The sequence below is a fragment of the Solanum stenotomum genome, chromosome 5, assembly GCF_019186545.1.
Source record: "Solanum stenotomum isolate F172 chromosome 5, ASM1918654v1, whole genome shotgun sequence".
In the NCBI taxonomy this organism is placed as follows: domain Eukaryota; kingdom Viridiplantae; phylum Streptophyta; class Magnoliopsida; order Solanales; family Solanaceae; genus Solanum; species Solanum stenotomum.
In genome coordinates this window covers 50,258,274-50,270,716 of record NC_064286.1, presented here as the reverse complement: position 1 = coordinate 50,270,716, position 12,443 = coordinate 50,258,274, and the positions used below count along the sequence as shown (strand labels likewise).

General features: G+C 33.0%; 2 protein-coding genes across 3 annotated transcripts; both read right to left on the bottom strand.

Annotated features, from left to right (window-relative positions):
- Positions 1 to 1,258: 1,258 nt before the first annotated feature.
- Positions 1,259 to 6,210, bottom strand: LOC125864408 (mitochondrial succinate-fumarate transporter 1). The gene is made up of 2 exons (XM_049544406.1): positions 5,741 to 6,210; positions 1,259 to 2,105 (listed from the first exon to the last, which is right to left on the bottom strand). Exons 1-2 carry the CDS (start codon positions 6,131 to 6,133, stop codon positions 1,569 to 1,571), a joined length of 930 nt encoding a protein of 309 aa, XP_049400363.1. The 5' UTR covers positions 6,134 to 6,210; the 3' UTR covers positions 1,259 to 1,568.
- A 2,336-nt stretch (positions 6,211 to 8,546) lies between these two features.
- On the bottom strand, positions 8,547 to 11,279 carry LOC125864422 (uncharacterized). Of its 2 annotated transcripts, none has more exons than XM_049544421.1 (5): positions 11,231 to 11,279; positions 10,998 to 11,093; positions 8,971 to 9,032; positions 8,833 to 8,891; positions 8,547 to 8,746 (listed from the first exon to the last, which is right to left on the bottom strand). In XM_049544421.1, the coding sequence occupies exons 2-5, from the start codon at positions 11,075 to 11,077 to the stop codon at positions 8,729 to 8,731; spliced, it is 219 nt and encodes a 72-aa protein (XP_049400378.1). In that variant the 5' UTR covers positions 11,078 to 11,093; positions 11,231 to 11,279; the 3' UTR covers positions 8,547 to 8,728. The 2 variants fall into 2 exon arrangements, with proteins under 2 accessions (XP_049400378.1, XP_049400379.1); XM_049544422.1 differs by having other exon boundaries at positions 10,998 to 11,095; positions 11,234 to 11,240.
- Positions 11,280 to 12,443: the final 1,164 nt, after the last annotated feature.

Sequence of the window (12,443 nt, the reverse complement as noted above, 5' to 3'; positions counted from 1 at the left end):
CAAACTTAATACTCTCTCCGTTTATTTTTAGTTGTTATATTTGAATTCAAAACACTTATTAAGAAAAATAATAATTGACATAACTATTTATCACACTATTATTATTAATTGATGTATTAATCTTGTAAAACGATTTAGAAAATAAGTAATTAATACTAAGAATAAAAATATTAAAAAATAATTATTTTATTTGTTCAAAATTATAAATAAAAATAATTTTTTTTAAAATAATAAGAAAAAAATGAACAAAGACTATTTTGGAAATTACTATAAGTAGATCTGATGGGTTTGGCCTTTGCATATCGGTGGGATCAACTTTAAAATTAGCAAAGTTGTGATCTCCATAAATATTTAATTTAGTCTCGAGATGTGTAAACGAAAGAATTAATTAAGATGTCAATTAATGTAGGAATTCTGGAAAACTTCATGACAAATAGTTCACTTTTATTTATTTAATATTTTAAAAATAATTTTTTAATATATATATACCTTGATTAATATATATATTATCACAAAATATTCAAATAAATCATTATTTCTTAAAGGCCCATGTAAAATTCAAAGTGAAAAAGTAAAAAAAGAACGGAGGAAGTAGTTAATAAAGAAAGTTACGAACTCCCTCCCAAGTCTAGACCAATTTACTTATATATTTTTTTGTATATATGACCCTTAAAAATTAATTTCTTCGTCTCATATTACTTTTCCATATTATCAAAAATATATTTCCCAAATTACTTATCAATATACAAAATCAAAGTAGAATTACTTTATTTTTTCCCCCATTTTCCCCTTCAATTAATTCCTTTTTGAAAATATAAAATACTATTTTATTTATTACTTCTTAAAGGATATGACATATAGAGTATAAACGGTAGGTGTAGTGAGACTTTACTAAACGTGTGTTTCGCAAAATTTAACAAGAATAAAATTGATGGAACATAATAAATTATCTCTTAATTTTTTCAAACTAAACTAAATATTTTTCAAATATAGACCTCGGAGAATAAGGGTGGGGATGGGGGAGTGCATGGGGTGGGTGATTACAAGGGTGGGAATGAGACGATACAAGTTGTTTTTCTTTTCATTATGGAAATCGTTTTCCTCAATTCTCAAGAAGTTTATTTTCTTATAAATAGATATTTTTCAATTTTTTTGACCAACTAAACACGAGAAAATAAAAAAATTCATACCGAACGCACCCTTAAAGACTTGCCAAAAATTTAGAATGTGTTATTTTTTTTTTCCTTTTGGCAAGGGTAAAAAATCAACAATGTTCTCAAGCACTTGAATCACACCAGTTAGGATTTCTATCCTCAGTACATATCAAAATGAGACTTAAAGATTTCAATTTTACTGCAAAACTCAGTTCCTCAGCCTGTGAAGATAGAGGTAGTCTAGACAAACATTGTTAAGGTTGCGGGATCTCAGTAAAAATGTGGATAAGGCGTAACGTCATCTTCTTTTCGCCTTCAAACAATAGCTACAGAAACTATAAAGGGAAAAACTAGCTGAGCTTCTGCCAGAAAAATGAACTAAGAAAGGCGAAGACAAAACTGCAGTAGTACCTACTATAAGGGTGCATTTGTCAAGTATGTCCTCTCGTAAAAGCCAGTTATTTGGTCAGCCACAGCCCACATAATCGCCTGTCCAGGTGGGATCCTCATGAGCCGGGGAATTAGTCCTTTCCATAAGGCACGTAATCCTTCTTCTGCATGTATTGTTGCGATGGCATGAAACATTCCTCTGTACTTCAACTCGCCCACAGATTTACTCTGAGCCATGAGCCTTGTTTTCACAACGTCAAATGGACCGGTGCATATAGGACCAGCTGTCCCTGCCAGGAATCCTGATATCATAGACTGCCATGGATGAAGAACTTTCCCATCACCTTCATGTTTCTTCCACAATATTGTGTCAAATGCATTCTTGGCTGTAAACATGGCGGCCTGATTCGTACCATTACGCATAACTGTTGGCGACGCACCTGCCCAGAGACCGAGAATGCCTTCTTCACGAACAATCATACGAGCACAGTGTACAGGTCCCTTGTATCGCAATAGCTCAGGACTTAATCCTCTCTGCTGCTGTAGTCTAATCTTCACCACCTGCATTGATAAAAATTTGACAATCATCCAGTGATTTATGCTGAATATCCTTTCAAAAATCTCTCTTCTGAATTCTGATATTGAGCCATTTTAGAGATGCTAGTATACAAAATATTATGCAAAGTCATGCAAATAACCAGAAATTAGTATCCTGTAGACATAATTCTTGACAAATGATACAGGACAACATTCAATTGGAACAGCGGATAGGTATTCCACTTCAAGCCTAGCGTCAACCGGCAAATGAAAGTAAAAACATCTCAACAAGCAACCATATACAAATGAGCAGAGTGTAATTATTTTATAGATAATTTCATTACCCCTTCTAAAGACTTCTGTATTAAAAAAAATGCGAAACACATGAACAGTACAGAATGCAAGCATTTTGTAAGTGCCCCTGGAAGGTTAAAGCATCCCAGCTAAGATAGGAGATAAGTATTCCATACAAACATTTCCACACCATCCTTTTAGAACCTCTACATACTCGACAAAGCAATAGGTATCCATCACCATCAACTCGCCTATCTTTTCCATTGCAAAGATAATATCAAATTTGTAGTGCAATATGCTGCATGTCCATGGTAACTTTAGTCCATTTATCAGGAACCAAATCTACTTTAAGAATAAAATCTACAACCTTTTGGACATTAATTTCTTTTAACTGTATGGTTATCACTATAAATTATTTAAAAGCCCAATTAAGCCTGGTCAACAAACCAAATTTCTCCATTGTTAGAACTGCATTCATCCTCAAAATTAAACAATGAGCCACTACGAAACTTAAATGGAAGAGAGGGGCATTACCCGTTGATCATCGTTCCACTACTTCCTTTTTGAATTTGAAAGATTTGGCTAACATAACCTTGTACAATAAATGCATTGGCCCTCTCCACTCACTTTATTGCTTCTCATATCATATTCTTTTTCACATAAAAGATCACCAGATGTCACAAATCCACGCTATTTATAGGAGTCTTCACCGACTAACAATTAAATGAATGGTACTTTTTGCCACCTAAAAGAAACATTATGTGGAAAATCCACAAATTAGTCCTGTGTTGCACTCCCTAATTCTTCTCCATCTAGCACTATCTTGAATTGCTCGACATTTTGAGATAGTATTTAATTTCCACTATATTCTGCAGCACTTAATTTTCTTGTGCTCTTTGTTGTGTTGTAAGTTGTAATCATGGCATAACCTTTCAGCTCAACAATGTTACTCTATCTCCTCCTCTAACTTTTATCTAATCCAACCTAGTATTCTTACTCCAACATCCTTCTCTAGAGCTGCACCAATATCTTTTCTAGATAAAGCACCACAGGTGCATAACCATATCTTGACTTTGGTTTGTCACTCTAGTAACTAGTGAAGCCATACTCCAGAGCACTTTTTCCTAGTTCCGTTTTACTGGTCCAACCTATCTTATCCAAGGAGAAGACAAAGTATGGTATACACCCACTCTCCCCTTAACCCTGCGCTAGCCAGGGAGCACTTCGTACACGAGGTAAGCTCTTAAGACCTTTATCATATTGTAAACTCCACTAGCTAAGGACCGCCTTCAATTCAATGGACAGTTGATGATCAACACTAATCAGAAACAATAAAAGTAGAACTGCTAATAATTCTGTGCATCAAAGTTGCCTATTTCAAAAAATAAAATAAAAAAATCTGTGCATATCCATTAATTTGAATGAACTACAAAATTCCTAGTACATATATTAATATTACAATTACTAAGTCCATAGTAGAACTGCAAAATCCCTGTTTTTTGAATTAAGAATGATCAAGCTTAACAGAACCTTACTATCATCATCTTCTTTTTTTATAACTGAGATAACCCCAATGGACCAGCGGCGCATGGTTAGAAATTCGATGGATAATAGGTCCACCCCTCTACCCTAATACCAATTTTTTTGTCTACAGTAAGGTATGAAACCATGGCGTACACCTTACTCACACATCACTTGTTGCACTCAGTCTTACCACTAGACCAGAGCCTTGGAGAAATCATCTATCCTAATATACATTTTTTCTCCTTCTTTGAAGCAAGCCACTTCCCTTAGAAAATTGTTCCAATTACCTAACTAAGAAAAATTGGCCATCTTTTTGCAAAGTGTGCTTGATCAACTGTAAAACCACACAAAGTCAGCTAAGGTCTCAACTTATAGTGTCCACAGAACCTGTAAATGTTTAACCACATCAGATCTATCACTCAGTCTATGCCAAATTATTCATGGCTTTGTTTGAAACGGAAATCATGGATAATTGGAATGCTCTTCCACTAGGTGGATAAACTCTTCAAGTATATCATTCAATTAATTGACCTAATTTCTGTATTGAGGTCAGAGTTAAAAGTTTTATGTAAACAAAAGTTGGGTCTAAATTGGAGATGAAGTCAATTGTTTGATAATGAATGATAATCAAGAGAACTTAAGTCAACCTTAGCGTGGTCATTGTTGAGTGTACATGAGAAAGAGACATAACCTCAGCTCTTGGAGAAGGCAGGACAAAAACCCCTAATCCATTCTTAAGGAGAAAATGTATTTGGGTTTTTTAAAGGGATATTTTGGCCCTACATTAGTTTTTTCCTTGTTGGAAGAAACAAAAAATAAAAATATGATTTGAGAACAAAAGGACGCACAAAACCTAATAATGTAGAGTATACTATGAAGACACATGTTCAACCTAGTAAAACGGCATCATTGGTTCATATTTTAGAGGAATTTATCTTAGTAAGGAGGAGAACCTAATTTCCAAAGACTTAGATGCATTATTTAGCAGCACAGTCGAAGTGATTGAATGAAAACCACATTGACAAATAAACACCTTATAAACATTTGGTTTACCAAGTTGATTAGGTTCTAATTACCATTTGCACTTATGAAAACATGAGTAGCATTTAGTCCAAAACGAATGTTAATTTTTTACCCTCAGCTCTAGCCAAATCACTCTGTTTCAGACAGGGCAGAATGCATACACCCGTTATCACTCCAACAACAATCATTTCTGCATGTAAAGCGTGTATACTAGTATTGACACGATAATTAGACCTGACAATCCAAGGAGTAAATGCTTTATAGTCACATTCTCTCTGCATACACAGTAATCATTTCTTATCTTTTTTAGTATTAGATAAAAACAACTAATTTCCTTTTTTGGCAATGTTGTTTATATAGTTTTAGTTTACTTATATCTTTGTCCTTAATCACCTCCTTGTTGTCGACTTATCGTCGTACTTCAAGCTGTTAATTTTAGTTTTACTCATCTCTTTGTCCTAAATCATCTCCTTCTTACTGTCAGTACTTCAAGAAGCAATCTCACCCACGAACAAAGCTAAATCATCAATTCATATGATTGAATAGTCTCAACTGATCTATTAATCGGATAAAAACGCTAGGTTGATTTCTTTCCATCTAGCTATCTGGTACCTGTCGCTGGTGGCACTGCGTGCAAGGTTGCCAAGACACCACGGTTATCAAAAAAGAAAACTATCTACTATCAAAAAGGATTTGTTTGGGTTCCAAAGTTACACTAATTTACTGGATCAGAAATTAAGACAAACGTGTTATGTGCATATATAGCAGATTCAACACAATCAAAACTAAATCACGAGAAATTATGGAAATCAACAAACCTCAAAGGGCGTGACAATAACAAGAGCTTCAAGCACACCAGCACCAAAACCAGCCATCAACCGACCTTGCGGGCTAAGCTTACCCGTTTCCGAGTCCTTAAAAGCTGTCTGAAAAACCGCATTTGAACCCATACGCAACGCATACTTGAGAGTCAAATGAGTAGCGAATGGCGTCAATCCTTTCCACAAAGCCCTTACACCTTCGTTATTAACAATGGTAGAACCGCAGTGGACAATCCCCTTGTAAGCACCAGCCCGGTCCAGTTGAAGCCGGGTTTTGATAACGTCGATCGGTTGCAAACAACTAGCTTCAACGATTCCACCTAATGAGCCGGAAATGGCCTTCATATACGGTGGAATCGTTTTCTTGCTCCTTGAATTCTCTTCCGCCATTGAAGTTGATGAAGCAGAATGAGAAAGTATAAACGGCGCCGAGGTTTATTGGGTAACGACCTTCTCCTCTGCTTCAGTGGAGAAAAAAGAGACGTGATGACATTGCATAAATTTATTCTTTCTTTTTACTTTTCTTTAGATCTTGATTCGAAAACTCACTAATATTTAGGGCCGTTTGGTCATATCATATGAAATTATAACATGAAATCATGAGATATTAAAGTTTTATTTGAACACGTCATTTCAATTTTTTGTACTCTCTCCGTCCCTATTTAGTTGTCCACTTTAGAAATGACACACAGATTAAGGCAACAATGATTAGCATAGTGAAGTTACAATTTTACCCTTATAGTACAATTTACAATTTCAAAATAAATTCACTCAAGATAACTAATCAATGCTGGAAAGTTCATAAGTTTATTTATTTTATTTATGACAACTTTATTTAAATAAGGGTATAATAGGAAAAAATTTGTTGTCCTTTCTTGATTTGTCAAAATGGACAACTAAATAGGGACAACTAAAAGAGGAAATATGGACAACTAAATAGGGACGGAGGGAGTATTGTTTATTACTCTTTCTGTCTCTAATTATTTGTTTATTTTTTCTTTTATAGTTTTTCCTAATTATTTATCCATTTTGACGAATCAAGAAAGGATAATTTTTTTTTACCTATTATACCTTCAATTAAATGACTAATTATTTTGAAAAATGTAGGACTTTTCATCTACTTCATAATTAATAGGGGTAAAATGGTAAACTCACTATGCCATTAATTGTTTTCTTAATAGATGTGTCAATTCAAAAGTTGACAAATAATTAAGGACAAAAAAATAATTTTTTTATGATTTTATCTAAGTTATTTGAATTGAAGTTCGACTAAATTTAAATTGGCATAACCTATTTGAGGAGCACTCTTTTGCTAGGGGATTTTTTGCCATATTCAATGGTGGTTAGTACTGTATTAATTTATTCGGAAACACAAGTGGACCTTATAATGTTTAGTTGTCCGCTTTGAATTTTAAACGTATATATATGAAATAATAATTGATATTTGGAGGAAAAAAGTAGTTTACATGAACGTAATAAATATATTAATCGAAGTAAGGTACTCATTAGATAAGTAGTTAGTGAGGTGAATTATGAAAAAAATAAATTATAATTATCGTTTTGAATTTATTAAAAGTAGCAAGTAAAATTTAAAATTTATTTTTGAAATAATGAATAAATAAAATAAACAATATTTTCTTTTTGCGCCTTTTTTTTGGTCGTGGATTACGTTGTTTACTTATTCCCTTCTACTTTATTTTAATATGTATTTTTGAAAGACGGAGTTTTTCGTTATTATTTTTAGGAAATCGATTCACTATTTTTTTGGCATAGTGGAGCTTGTTGATTTTGGGTCAGTTCTAGGCAAAAATTGAGGTTATTTGTCAATTTTGGTCCTCGATTTTGATTTTTTTTTGTAGTACTAAAAAAGAAGAAAAATAATTAAATATTCCTCATATTGAGACGTTATTGTCTCAATTTCTTAAAGAAAACTCAAGTTTATTGTCATATAATTTTCACCGATCTAGCAGTTTAATTCTTTGTCCCCTTTAGAAAATATGAGTCAGATGGCTATTATTTTGTTATGCACTTTGCTTCGCTTTATTTTTAGACACAACATTGTGTGACTCAAACAATTCCGAATTAATTGAAGAGTCCAGAGGTTCACCAAGACTAACATAATAAGTTGGAGATATAGAATATCTTTTTTCCATTCAACTCTCTTTTACCATTTCAACCTTACTTTCCTCATCTCTTTTTCACCATTTCAACCTTACTTTTCTCACACACGTTAACAATATCAATGTACTTGACCATGCTTACAAAATAAAGATTCTTTATTTAATAATATAAACATTCTACGAGTTTGAAGCCAAAAGGATCACTTTTTCCCTCTAAAATGCACAAATTGCCACTTGTTTTGTTGATCAACCATAATGAATAAATCGCTTATCCTTAAGCGAGATGTTTTTTTAATTTTTGACTGACAATGTCTATTTCTTTTACTATTGAGCGATTAGTATTTTAAACTTTTTTTAACCTTACATCAAACCTTTAAATTAGGTGTAAAATTTCTGCATATGTTAACCATCTCGGATTTTACTTGTAAAATTAAAAAAGATAATTTCACTGTTACCAACTATTATTGAGTTAAAAAAATGAAGATTACTTTGAACTTCAATTTAGGCTAGCATCATCAACACCACAATCAATTACAACTATTACCGATTATTGCTAGCACCATCACCACTACTAGCTACTTCCTGCCATCACCTTATTTCGAAATTTTTGTAACCAAGCTTATTTTCAAAATTTGTCATGCCAACTAGGGCATCTTTACAAGAGAGATTCAGTACAGAAATCACAAAGGGAAAAAGAAAAAGGATGAAGCATTGATACTCAAACAATGCAACACAATTGAGTCATACAATACCAAATCCTCAAACGATAGTGTAACTTTAAGCATTTGTCTTCAAACTACTTTACAAACTGAGCTAAATTTTGCTACATTCATTCCATATTTGTGGAGAACACCAAGTTACAATATCACCGGTCCTTGAAAGACTGCAAAGCATAAATTGGGAAATAAATAAGTGTTAAGTCACTAGTTCAACAGTATTTATACTTTGAAAAAGATTTAGCATTGTTACCTCAAAATTTTTAGACACATCCTTCACCTGATCAGCAATTTCTTGCCTCTTTTGCTGAGCTGCAAGTGCCAAAAACAAATGGTTACAATGGCCTGGAAGATTCACGCGAACAAGGGAAAAGACTGAAATAATAGTTACCCATTTTAGATAGATCCTCCATTCTCTTTGATGTCCTCACTGCAAATCTTTGAAAACTAGCGCTGAGATGAAGAGAAAGAGGCCTTTTAGTGGGTATATTCAGAAGATAACATCTCAAGCATTACCCAAATTGCTAAAGTTACTTCATTTTATTATATTTTAGCTCTAAGAATCAAAAAGTATATACAGTAAATTGAAGATGTTAGATGTAACACAGTATAAAATAAATTTTGAAAAAAGACATTTCACACAAATAGTTCTCTTCTTGACCAGTACCCACCAGTAGAATAGATATGAAATTCCTTAATCTCCTACAAGTTTGGCCTTCAGAATATATTACTGACTGTTAAGTTTCCGAAACCACTAAGATGGCTACAAGAAATAGTGGCAACAGAAGACTTTAATCCATTAGGCCATCGCTTATTTAAAGCTAAGCTAACCATAACTTAACAGATTCCTTATTCTTTGTTTAGTTAGAACTGCACAAAAATGAAAACCGCCTTTCCCTTTGCTTGTAGTTGCATAGCAAAGAGACATGGAATCAAACGCACTATAACACAAGATTGACATATATGACAACACACAACAAACCACCCCAGAATTGATGAAAGATCATATTTCTTCCGGTCAAAGCAAAAGGCATCATATGCAAACAAATACTTCTAAGAAGAATCACTTTCTCAACAAGGCACCAAGTATAATGAAGATAGCACAGATTTTGAGCTATCACACTGATATGGTCGCACAACCATTACAAACATACAAAATTAAGATAAGAAGATGACCAGGCAGCCTTGGATCATCATATGTTTAATCATCGAATCACAATCATCTTAACAATCACTAGAAACCCTAATGATGTTAACACAATTACGTTGCAAAGAGAAGTCGAACAATAATCCTACACAAAGGCCATAAACACAAATAGCCTCAAAATAGGAAACCCTAATGATGTTAACACAATTGCTAGGGAAGATGAAAAAGGAATAGCTTCAGTCTGTTAAAGAGTTTTTAGCAAAAGAATTGCTATCATCTAGTCAATCATTACAAGCCCAAGGAGTCATCATCAGCATGCATGCGATATTAGAACATGTAAAGATCAATGCGGTATTAGAACATGTAAAGATCAATAACAGACACAGTCCCCTAGTATGTTTCCAGCTAAATTATATTTTTTGGGGGTCATTGTAGGCTATGCATCACCAACAAATCAATGACAACCTTCCATACAAGATAAATCCATCTTAAAGTTCCTCGTATTGACACACATCTCCCAAAGGTCAGAGGCGGACCTACATTGTGAGTCATGTGCACCCGTTAACCACGGAAAAAATCATATGTATATAAGTTTATATACCTTATGTACAGTATATATTGATTACTAGGCACCCTAAACTACAAATGATGTTTGGGGGAATTGGTCTAGGTGAGTTTCCATGTGTTTTCTTAGCTGGGTTCGAATCCTTGCACCTACAATGAGGGAGCTTATATTTTACATTTTGAGGTTAAAAATGTCCTAAACAGACGGAAAAGATTCAAAAATTGTGGCAAGCAGGATTTGAACTCAGAACCTTGTTGGGATTGAGTATAGCCCTATGCCAGTGGCACCTAAGGTGCTTTTATTAATTTCAGTTGTATCATGTATGTTTTATTTGCAGACTCCACTTTGTGGGATTATACGAGGTATATTTTTGTTATATTATGTTTTATTTTGTATATACACATACAAACAGGGCCGCTATCAGAGATGGATTAGTTGCATATTACGTCATATAAAAACATAATTGACTACAAGAGAAATTCAAACTTGGAGCATCAAACAACAGAACTTTTGACTTGATTAATAATCATAAGATATGAGCATTAATCAAGAAAAAATTGTGGTGCAACAAAACGGTATAGACAGTTCTTTTACAGGAGAATATATGCACGAAATTGATTACGCGAAGTCATATGAACTCTCGAAGTCATCAACCCTCCCCTCCCCTCAATATCAGAGAAACATCAACCAAAATAGAATTAACTACCTGTTGGAGAGCCCGTTAACGATCAATTCATTGGCGACATAAGAAATGACCCTATGAATGAAATTTCCTCCACCAGCCATGGCTGAGATTGCACAACTATACACAAATAAGAAAACAAATCAATACACATACAGAAATATGAAACTCATACAGTTTTCGCTATAATTGAAAAATCTCCGAAGATCGAACAATAGATTAAGTAAGAAAATCGAACAGATCGAAGAAACCCTAACCTGGGAAACGAGATATCGCCAAATCTGAAGGGGAAGAACTTAAAGAGGGAAATAATGCAGGGGAAATTGTATTTATAAGGTAACTGGACAAGTGGGCTATGTGGCCCAATTAACGATGGGCTTATAGGAATGTGCCAGCGGCCTCCTTCAACAACAAAAAGTAGTTGAAAATATCTACATTAATAGTAAAAAAATAAAAAATAAGATAAAAATTATATTTTCGTAACATAATATAGCATAAGGCATGTAAAAAAATATATATATAACATAAGGCATGTCTTTTGTGGCTTAATTTCTACGAAACTTATTTTATTATACTAAGTTCGTATAAAAGTTTCTTTGAAAACAAACATGCTTTGAAACTTGAGCAACTTGGCCATCCATGTCAAGGGTTTAAATTTTATTCATTTGTATTTTGTGTTAGAGAAAAGAAGTTAGCATTGTTCAAAAATCTTCTCAAAAACTTAAATATTTTCTGAAATTAGTATTAGTTAGTTAGTAGATTATATTTTCGAATCAATTAGTTTATAATTATTTTATTTTGTTAAGATTAAAAAGCTTATTAATTAATCTTATTTAAATTCTAGCCGAATTTTATAAATTTAATTACGTTCTTAATTAGAATTGACCTGAAACTGATGTGGCCATGTCCTAATTTGAAATCTAACCCTTTTTATTGTAAATGTCGTTATTTTGTTACCTCACTTTAAACTCAACTTTCAGACCAAATTTGGACTAAACCCAGCAGACCCAATTCATTTCCGTTTATATAATAAGAAAACGAATGCCGCGTGTCAATAAAGACCCCCAGTCATCCATTTAATTATTATTATTATTATTATTATTATTATTATTATTATTAATAATATTATTATTTTAAAAAGACCTAGCATTGGAAGTCTAGTGGAATTTGGATCCACTGGGTTATACGTGAACATTGGAATAATTATTTCTTGTATTTTGAAGTGGACAAGAAAAAATAAAATTATTGCTACAAACGAATAAAATTTTTAAGTGCATAATGTGATAATGTGGCTGACTCGTTCTGCGTTTCTTTTTTTTTTAAAAAAATAAATCTAATTTTATAAAAAAAATCTATTGCTATATAAGTGGGAAAAAAAATATTTTTATAGTAGTAATTAAGGTACTTGTTCTTCTCGATCGATCGACATTGTATAGTACGCACATGTTTTTTTCTCAGTATAGTTTTGTG